We start from the raw sequence: 10,775 nt of genomic DNA, 5'->3' as shown, positions 1-10,775 counted from the left end.
CTGGAAAAAAGAATTCACGCGCTAGAAGCGATGCCGTCAATGAAACGCGAAAAACAACCCGAATATGACAGAACAAAATTTAGTCGCTCCAAACCAGTTACAGCACTTGCTACAACAACAAACCCATTATCATGCGCGGTCTGTAAACAGCACCATCTCATTTACCAATGCCCTAGTTTTTTAGCAAAAACTCCACAGGAGCGATACACGATCATCCGAAAACAAGAACGATGCATTAATTGTTTTTCATCGACACACTCGACTACACAATGCAAGAGCGCTCATTGTTGCAAGGAGTGCCAGTCGAAACATCATACCTTGTTACATTTTCGCAATACCAATGACGCCTCCAATGCCGCACAAAGGACGAGTCCCGCCGCCTCCGATCACGAAGTAACGAACGTTTTAAATCTAGCCTCCAATAAACCGATCAAAACAAACATTCTCCTTTCTACAGCTAGAGTTCGAGTGCGCTCACGGAATGGCCGGTGCATTGTTGTAAGAGCGCTACTCGATCAAGGCTCGGCAGCGACACTCATTACCGAGTCCTTAGCTCAACTACTTCGTCTCGATAAATCGACACAATTTACCAAGATTAGTGGCATCGGAGAGACTCAGTCCTTTGCACGTTACGTCGCACCAATCGTTCTCACACCGCCAGAGAGATCCGAACCCGCATATACAGCGCACGCGATCATAATTGAAAAACTCACGAGGTATGTACCACCGCGTTCGAACTTATCAACTAAATGGTCCCACCTTTCAGGGCTCAATCTAGCGGATAAGGATCCCATGAGCTCCGAACCAATCAGTTTAATAATTGGAGCCGATATCTACGGACAGCTTCTTCTGCAGGGGGTGAGGAAAGGCCCAGCGTGCGCACCCACAGCCCAAAACACCACGCTCGGCTGGATTCTTTCCGGTCCTCTTTCTTCTACAAGTGAGTCCTCAATCCATCTTCACCATATTACAATCCTTGACCGCCTAGATCAGAACCTCAGAAAGTTCTGGGAGCTTGAGGATCTTCCAGTCTCGACCCTGTTAACACCGGATGAGAAAAATTGTGAAACTCATTTTCGAAAATCACATTCGCGAAACATCACGGGTCAGTACATAGTCCGATTGCCATTTACTTGCGAGCCTCCAATTCCATTAGGCGAATCCCGGCCCGGAGCCTTAAGCAGCCTCCGCGCTTTAGAGAATCGTTTTCACCGAAACCATACTCTCCAGACCGAATATCGTGCGTTTCTCAATGAATATCAATCTCTTGGGCATATGAGAAAAGTCGAATCTCTTCAACAACCGAGTAACCAAGTTTATTACATCCCTCATCACGCCGTATTCCGCCAAACCAGTAAAACAACACGTCTTCGTGTCGTGTTCAATGCCTCCAGGAGGACTTCCAATGGTCAGTCACTCAATGACCACTTGCATAGTGGTCCCAAATTACAGCAAGACCTAGCATCAATTCTTTTGCGATGGCGCCAATTCCAGTTCGTATATTCCGCCGACATAGCAAAAATGTACAGACAAATCCGCGTCGATGAACACGATGTAAATTTCCAACGAATTCTCTGGCGTGAATCTCCATCAGATCCTGTCGAAGAATATCAACTCCTTACCGTAACCTATGGCACAACTCCAGCACCTTATTTGGCCCTTCGTGTCCTCAAACAGCTGATCGAGGATGAGGGATCAAAGTATCCTCATGCAGTTCCAGTCCTAAACGATCAGGTGTACGTTGACGACTTTCTTTTCGGAAGTGACAGCATAGCTTCGCTCCTCCAAATTCGAAACCAAACGACGGCCCTGTTAGCTCAAGGTGGGTTTTCGTTGAGGAAATGGGCAAGTAACCACTCCGAACTCCTTTCTGACATCGATCCTTCGGAGCACGGCCTTGCGTTAGGCAAATTCCTGAACGACCACGAAAGCACGTCCGTCCTCGGTTTGATTTGGAATCCCGGGCTTGATCAATTTCAATTCCAAGTTCAAGTCGAACCTGTCGCAAACAGCCATATGACCAAACGCATGATCCTTTCATCAGTAGCAAAAATTTTTGAACCCCTGGGATGGATCACCCCTTTCGTAATCTCCGGAAAAATTCTTATTCAGAGACTATGGTCGTTGAAGTCCGATTGGGATGATTATGTCCCACAAGAAATCCAAACCGAATGGCAATTTCTTTGTCGCCAGTTATCGGAGCTGAAACACTTGTCAATCCCACGAAAATTGTCGACGATCATCCAAACAGGTCAAAGCCTCCATGGCTTTGCCGACGCATCAACAGCAGCATATGCTGCCGTTGTTTATGTCCGTAACGTTCTTCAAGATGGCTCCGTCTGTGTCAGGCTCGCCATGGCCAAATCTCGTGTGGCCCCTGTGAAAACAGTTAGTGTTCCTCGCTTAGAGTTATGCGGTGCACTTCTGCTCGCACGCCTGTTAAAATTTGTCCAAACCGCATTGAAACGTCAGTTGGAATGCCACTGTTGGACAGATTCTAGCATAACGCTCACCTGGGTGAACCAATCACCATCACGTTGGAAAACATTCATAGCAAACCGGGTAGCAAAGATCCAAACTCTGATTCCAACCGCACACTGGCATCACGTTCCAACAGAAGACAATCCCGCTGACTGCGCTTCGCGTGGAATACCGTTAACAAAATTAATTCCTCATCCATTATGGTGGTCAGGGCCTTGTTGGCTGCGTGAAACTTCCAACTCTTGGCCGAAATCAGAGCCAAGACAATTCCAAGAAGCCTCACTCGAGGAAACCACGCACGAAATTCCCAGCATGTCAACAACCGTAAATACATGGGAATTGGAGACTCGGTATTCGTCCTGGCCGAAATTGCTTCGGATAACCGCGTACTTAAAACGTTTCGTACGAAACCTCCGAAGAAAATCGGGAAAAGCGGAACTTACCAGAATGGAGTCTCCGAGTGATAACGCGGTCCTAGTGCTGACCCCTGATGAGATTAGTCAATCAAAACTGTTCTGGTTGAAAAAGATCCAGAGCGATGTATTTCAACCCGAATTAGAGCGTTTGAAGGAATCGAGGCAGATCTCCAAATCAAGCTCTCTGATCTCTCTAAACCCGTACATTGACACAAACGGGCTAATACGCGCCAAAGGGCGACTTATGAACTCCTATCTTTCTGAAAAGGCAAAAAATCCAATCATCCTCGAAACACACCCACTCCTAACCCTCTTAATTAACCATACTCACCGAACCTTATTGCATGCCGGTCCTCAACTCCTTCTCGCTCACCTCCGAAGTGAATACTGGATCCTTAGAGCGAGAACGACAATCCGGGCAGTCCTGTACCAGTGCGTGGAGTGCGCACGTGAAAGGGCTACCTCACCTCACGAGCTCATGGGAGATTTACCCGCGCCCCGCGTAACAAGAGTCGAGCGTCCGTTCGTACATACCGGCGTGGATTATGCGGGTCCGGTTCTCATCCGAACCGCTCCTGGGCGCGGACACAAATCAATGAAGGCATACATCGCAGTCTTCGTATGTCTGACAATAAAAGCAATCCACCTCGAGTTAGTAAGCAATTACAGTTCCGCAGCATTCATAGCAGCCTACCATAGATATGTGTCCCGGCGTGGTCTTCCAACCAAACTCTACTCCGACAACGGCACAACATTCCAAGGCGCCAATCGCGAACTAGCCTCGGCTTTCCATTCTGCACAAAAGGACTCCAATCTCAGAAACGCACTGGCCTCTTCCGGAGTCGCATGAGTATTTTTGCCCCCAAATGCACCTCATTTCGCGGGCCTATGGGAAGCAGCCGTGAAAAGTACCAAGCACCACCTTAAACGCGTAATAGGGTCCCATATACTTACCTTTGAAGAGATGACAACGATGTTGTACCGGGTTGAAGCATGTCTCAATTCAAGACCACTCGGAGCAATGTCGGACTGCTTAGATGATTTTTCCGTACAAACACCAGGTCACTTCTTAATTGGCACTCCTCTCGTATCAAACCCGGAACCGAGCGTACTAGAAATTAAAGAAAATCGCCTGTCGCGTTGGCAGCTTCTGCAAAAACTAACCGAAACCTTTTGGAAAGCCTGGCAGAATGATTACCTTCATACTCTCCATCAACGCCCAAAATGGCGAACCATCCAAAATCTGGTCAAGGTCGGTCAACTCGTCCTAATCCGCAATCCGAATTTACCACCCTGCAGCTGGGAACGAGGACGAATAATCGAGTGCCACCCCGGAGATGACGGATTAATTCGGGTAGTAACCGTCAAAACCGCACAATCCAAATTTAAGCGGCCCCTCCCCAAAATTTCCCTTCTTCCTATTACAATACCTGCCAACGACGAAGCGCGTAATTAGTTTGTAACTCGCGTAGGTTATGTTCGACCGCGTGGTCACGATCGTAATTAAATTAAGTTAATTTTAAATAGCATGTAAGTAGAATAAGGTCAATCATTGTACTTACGTATTTGCGTCCTTTCGTTTCAATGTAAATGCCATCTTTTACCTAGCACCTACGTAATCACATCACTACACAACAACTACGCATTAATGAATGAATACGGTCATTAATGGCTGCGGTTAACCTTCCGGGAGTGTGTGTAGCGGTTAAGCATCGCGCCGATGTGCCGCGACCATCGCGCTACCTCGCGCCGGTTTTAGCCACCTCGAGACCGCTAACGAGGTGCGCACGACGGTTTGAATTTACTTACCGTTTCGCAATCAAACCGACCAAACGTGCTATACCAAACCAAACCGTAATTTGTTAACGCCTCTTAAAACGGAGTTTATTAAAAACAAGTGCATTGTTCGTCAGTGATCTGTGTTTATTAAGCAGTAATTCTCATTGTGTGACCATTGTACAGAAATACAAAATAAGTGACGTGAGCTGTTCTTTTTCTCTCTCGGCCAATAATCCGATTTCTCCTCGGTGCGTCAACTCCTTTTTTTTGGAAGAGATCCCAGCCTTTCCCTTTAATCTTCTCTACCAAACCGAAACAGTAGTAAATTTGATAATTGCATCTTAGCAGGACCAGTCAGCTTCACCTTTTTCACATTTCCATCTATCCAATAGTGTAATAGTTTTTTCATAATTCCCAAATACAGCAAGTGCATGGAGTCTAATACAAATTGGTTGATCATATCAATGTTCGGATATAAACGAAGTAAAGGAGATATTCCTAAATGATGTTGTGTATTAGTTTGATTTCTAAATGACAAATCAGTTCTTTTTTCAGTATTTACCAATGGATAAATTATCCGGTTTTCGTATCTTTTGCCACGTATCGTACATCTCTCACAGGCCCAGTATCCTGCGTGATCTTTAATATATTTCACAACCGAACTTGCCGGTCTGTCACATATAATAGCTTTGATGGATATAGTAAATGCTCTATTATCTATCGCGATACCAGTACGTTTCAGATCGTTAATTTCATTTATAAATTGCTCCAAATACCGTTCAAGATTGGTTGGCTTTGTATTTCCGCAATATATGGCCACAGGAAAGGGTTGGTAAACATCAGTATAATGAAAAATTTTACACAAGATTGGCCAAAACTGTTTTCTGCTGGATTTAAATAATGGTAAACCATCAACGTCATGCCATTAAAGCTTTCGATGGTATAATTGATGGATGTTGTGCCGAGAAATGTTTTGGCTGTTTTATGTAAATTAGGATAAGAATGTGTCCTTAATATGTCCATGAATACTTCCAACCGAGTATGTGGTATTGGTGGATCCATGAGAGCCCATTGACGAAGCTCTTCTATGTCATTAAAGCCACAAATCTCTTGAACATTCTCTGCAGCCTCTTCGCTTGTATTCTCTGTATGTTCATCATCTCTACTGTTATGTCCTGCAGCCTCTCTTGTCTCGTCTTCCTCTGATGACTCAATCAGAGATGTCATCATTAATTATCTGTAGTATATTTCGATTGACTTCCGAGACTTCTGCAACATCAGACTCAAAATTTTCTGAATTTACACTCCCACGTTCTTCATAGATTCTTGATCCACTGTTTTTGGATATCACTATCATATCTGCTTCAGAATTTATAAATTCTGGGCATTGCTGATCACTCAATTTACGCTGCTTACGAAGCCGTTGAACTCTGAGACGTGTGAATTCACGAGTTTTCAGATTTCGTATATCACCCGACATCGCAGAGTCTGACACTGCGAGAAGCTGAACTGCAATAATTTGAGAGGCAAATGTTTTAGGAGGAATGCCCAACTTAGGCGTGCGCTCGGCCATCCCCATTTGCCAACCCGTATGGCAAATGTTAGGAATGCCCAACTTATTCGTGCGCTCGGTCATCCCCATTTGCGCCCCGTATGGCAACTATTAGGAATGCCCAACGTAGGCGTGCATCATTCTTTCCGGATTACGGCCTAATGAGGTAATAATTAGGCTTGCCGCAATTTAGGCGTACCCCATCATTTCTGCATTAGGCCCACATTCGCGTTTAGGCATGCCTAACTGAAATTCTAGTCGGCTATTTGTTACTGAAGTTTGTTACAACGTGCACGGTACTGGTTAAGAGTGGTTTTTCATTTTAGTAAATTTTACTTATTTCGATTTCTAAATATTTATTTCTTAAGTAACCCTTTACGAGTGAGAGTGCTTTCAATAACATTATTCTAAAATATTTGTAGAATACGTTTTTAATGTGGTTCAGGTAGATATGCAATGTATAAGATTTCGTTTAATTTTTCCTTTCTAGAAAAGATACAAAAAAAGTTTATTTGATCTTAATTCTTCTTAAGATTAATAGAAATCGTTTTAAAAAATTTTTATAAATAATGTATATGTATCGGAATAATTAAGAAACTGCAAGACGTATAATCATCATTATCCGGGAGCCGATCACGCTAAAAAAATCAGACCTTGAAACGAGAACATAAAACTTAAATGTAAAGTTTCATTGAAATTCATTTAGCCGTTTAGACGCAATCGTGTTAATAGCATAAGAACAAAAAAATTCTTTTTTTTTAATAGTCACAATATGATCAGGGGGTCTTAAAACGTGTATTTTCGCTAAAAAAATTTTCGAAATTTTGTTTTCATTATGGCACTTTCCTTATACCTTACATAAATGCTGGGGCAGTCGAGGCTTGGAATCGTATGCCGATTATCGCGAGGTCGTATTTCAGCTGTTTCTCTTTTAGAAGAGCAAGAAGGAAAGGCTCACACTAGCGTTCTTTATCGTTTTCCCGAAATTGTGCGAAGTGCCGAGCTGACGTACACGTGGCTCATGCGTTAGTATATGCCTGCTATCCCCATCACTCCGTTAGACGTAAGGAAGTTCGTCGTCACTATTGTCGATTTCGATGTACTCAATTATGCCCGATCTGGCCACACTGTTCGTGAGCCTTCGGCGTTTACGAAAAATCTTGTCATAGCGACAGGGGTGTGTGGGATTCCCCGCTCCCATTATAACGGGCGCGGGACCTACCCACTAAAAACCCCACGGTGACCCTTCCGCACGATTTGGGAAGGAATATTTGTTTTAGCTCACTCCTTGCTAGCTACCTACCTTGCTGGGAATCGCTCGAAGCATACTTCCGGTATCCTCCCCGTGCCTGCGCTATGCGCCCACCCACGGGGGGACAAACGGCCCCCCCGGCAATCGCCCTGCCTCATAGCGGCAGGACGAGGCCACTTCGTCCTGCCGCCATCCGTCCCGGGGCCGCGTCTAGAGGCGGCTGCGAGCCCCAACTCGCAACCGCCCGCGACCCCGTTTCTACCCTTCGGCGGCCGACAGCTAATGGCCGCACCAGGCCACCGAGGGTCGGAAGGCGAAGAGGGCGGCGAGGAAGGCCTCGCAGCCGCGAGCTGCTACCTCGCCGCCCACGGCCAAGGGAAAGGCCGCGAAGATGCGACCAGGGCGCCCCCCTAAAACGGCAGCAGTGACGCTGACCGTTCCTCAAGGGGGCGACCTGACACTCGCGGGGGCGATGCAGCTCGCCAGGGATAATATATCCCTGGAGGTGCTTGGCATCGCTTCCGTGAGGGCGAAGAGGGCCGTGACCGGGGGTCTCCTGCTGGAGATCCCTGGTCCAGAGGGCGGCGAGAAGGCGGACCGACTCGCCCAGAGGCTCCAGGAGCAGCTGGGCGAGCGGGGTGTCCGAGTCGTCGGCCCACGAAGCGCACAGAGATGCGTATATGTGGGTTGGACGACTCGGTCACCGCGCAGGAGGTGTCCTGTGCCCTAGCGAGGGCGGGTGATTGCCCCGAGGGAGACGTGCGGGTCGGAGAAATCCGCAGGTCTCCTTCCGGCCTGGGGTCGGTGTGGGCCCGGTGTCCCCTCTCCGCCGCCCGAAAGGTGGCGGAATCCGGGAGGGTATTGGTGAGGTGGGTTTCGGCGCGAGTGGAGATACTCGCGCCGCGTCCACTCCAGCGTCACCGCTGCCTCGAGCTGGGGCACGTGAGGCAGTGGTGCACCTCGCCGGTGGACCGCAGCGGTCAGTGTTACCGCTGCGGGGCGAATGACCACCGCGCGAGCCAGTGCTCGGCGGCCCCCCACTGCCCGCTATGTGCGGACATGGGGAGGCCAGCCGATCACAGGGTGGGGAGCAAAAAGTGCTCTCCCCCCTCCCGGAAGGGGAAGAAGAAGAGGCCCACCCCGGTTCAGGCACCGCGGTCGCTGGCAGCGTCCACAATGGAGGTGGACGGTGCCACGGGGACGGACAGCCGGGAGGAGGCTGGGACGGCCGTTAAATAACGGCGCCCCGCCTCCTCCTCCAGGCCAATCTCAACCACTGCCGCGCGGCACAGGACATGATGTCCCAAGTCCTCGCGGAGTGGGGGGTTGGCCTGGCGGTCGCCGCCGAGCCGTACCGCGTGCCTGATCACCCACATTGGGTGGGCGACGCGGACGGTTTGGTGGCGACGGTATGGGGAGGTGGCGACGGGTCCCCGCCGTTCTCCATTCTGGAGCGCGGTCGGGGTTTCGTCGCCGTGGACTGGGGGGGAGTCGCCGTAGTGGGGTGCTACATCTCGCCCCGCAGCGGTCACGCCGCGTTCGAGCTGTACTTGGCCGAGGTCGCGGCATGCGTGCAGCGCTGCGCGGCCCGGCCGGTGCTGGTCCTGGGGGACTTTAACGCCAAGTCGGTGGCTTGGGGATCCCCTAGGACCACCGTTCGCGGCGGGATCCTGGGCGACTGGGCGGCGGGGCTCGACCTTCGGTTACTGAACCGGGGGTCGGAGCACACGTGCGTGCGGCGATATGGGGGGTCTATCGTGGATGTTGGATTCGCGACCCCCAACGCCGTGCGCATGGTGTCGGGTTGGCAGGTGGCCCCGGAGGCAGAGACACTCTCCGATCACCGGTATATCCGGATGGAGGTCTCTGCCGCCGGGGCTGCATCCCGGCACCACCGCCCGGATGGCACCCCACCGCGCCGCTGGGCGCTTCGGCGCCTGGACAAGGACGCCCTGATGGCAGCTGCCCTCGCTGCAACTTGGCCGCAGGTGGCGGCCGAGTTGCCAAGCATGGAGGAGGAGGCTGCCCGGCTCGGGGTACTAGTCGCAAACATTTGCGACGCGTCGATGCCCCGGGTCGGGCGAGCTTCTCCTCGCCGGGCGGTGTACTGGTGGTCGGCCGCGATCGCGGAATTGCGGGTCGCGAGTGTCCGCGCCCGACGCCAGTACGCCCGCGCGCGCCGTCGTCTACGACCGGACGATGGCGTGGCGCGAGCGAGGGCAGATGACCTGTATGAGGCATACCGGATGGCGCGGGTTGCTCTGCAGGTCGCCATCAAACGGGCCAAGACCCGGGCATGGAAGGATCTCCTCCAGACCCTCGATGACGATCCTTGGGGGCGCCCGTACAGGGTGGTGCTGAAGAAGCTCCGCCCGTGGGCGCCCCCCGTCACCGAGGGTCTTGACCCCCGGCTGCTGGAGGACGTGGTCAATACTCTTTTCCCAATTCGGGTGAGGGGACCACGTCCTCCGGTGGAGGCGGCAGTCCCTAGGGAGTGGGCGGCCGAACTGGGGGTCACTCAGGGGGAGCTGGCCGCGGCCATCAGACGGCTCGGGGCGCGTAACACGGCCCCGGGTCCGGATGGTGTGCCCGGCCGGGTTTGGGTCTTGACCCAGGGCGTCCTTGGGGCCGACCTCAGGCGGTTGTTCGACCGATGCCTGAGGGACGGGCGATTCCCCCCCAGTTGGAAGGTGGCGAGGATGGTCCTCCTCCGGAAGGAGGGTCGGCCCGCGGAGTCTCCCTCCGCATACCGGCCCATCTGTCTCCTCGACGAGGTGGGCAAGCTCTTCGAGCGGGTGATTGCTGCCCGCCTCGTCGAGCACCTGGCGCGGGGTGCCCCCGGCCTGGCCGACTGCCAGTACGGTTTCCGGGAGGGTCGATCGACCATCGACGCGATAGGTCGTGTCAGGGCCCTCTCGGAGTCGGCCGTCTCCCGGGGAGGGGTGGCTTTGGCAATATCCTTGGATATTGCCAACGCCTTTAACACCCTGCCCTGGGAGGAGATAAGGAGGGGGCTCGAATATCATCGGGTCCCCCCTTGTCTCGGGGCGGTCATCGGGGATTATCTCCGCGGCAGGTGGATCGAGTATCCGAGCCGGGATGGGCATATGCGGAGGGAGGTGTACTGCGGTGTTCCGCAGGGGTCGGTCCTCGGGCCACTCCTGTGGAACATCGCGTACGACGCAGTGTTGCGGGCCGACCTCCCCGACGGCGTCAGCGCCGTGTGTTATGCAGATGACACACTGGTGCTGGCCGTCGGGGCGCACTGGGGGAGGGCCAAGCGTCTCGCGGAGGG

The 10,775-nt window shown here is 51.5% G+C and overlaps 1 protein-coding gene across 1 annotated transcript; it reads left to right on the top strand.

Annotated features, from left to right (window-relative positions):
• Positions 1-8,778: 8,778 nt before the first annotated feature.
• Positions 8,779-9,516, top strand: LOC122404273 (the record flags this gene model as incomplete). The annotated part of the gene is made up of 1 exon (XM_043408212.1): positions 8,779-9,516. A coding segment is annotated over exon 1 (738 nt), but the record flags the coding sequence as incomplete, so codon positions are not given.
• Between the last annotated feature and the right edge of the window lie 1,259 nt (positions 9,517-10,775).

Source organism: Colletes gigas, unplaced genomic scaffold (genome assembly GCF_013123115.1).
Source record: "Colletes gigas isolate AHSC1104 unplaced genomic scaffold, ASM1312311v1 Colletes_gigas_Sc00146, whole genome shotgun sequence".
Classification (NCBI taxonomy): domain Eukaryota; kingdom Metazoa; phylum Arthropoda; class Insecta; order Hymenoptera; family Colletidae; genus Colletes; species Colletes gigas.
The sequence above is the reverse complement of the archived record's forward strand: the minus strand, read 5'-3'. Positions and strand labels throughout refer to the sequence as shown.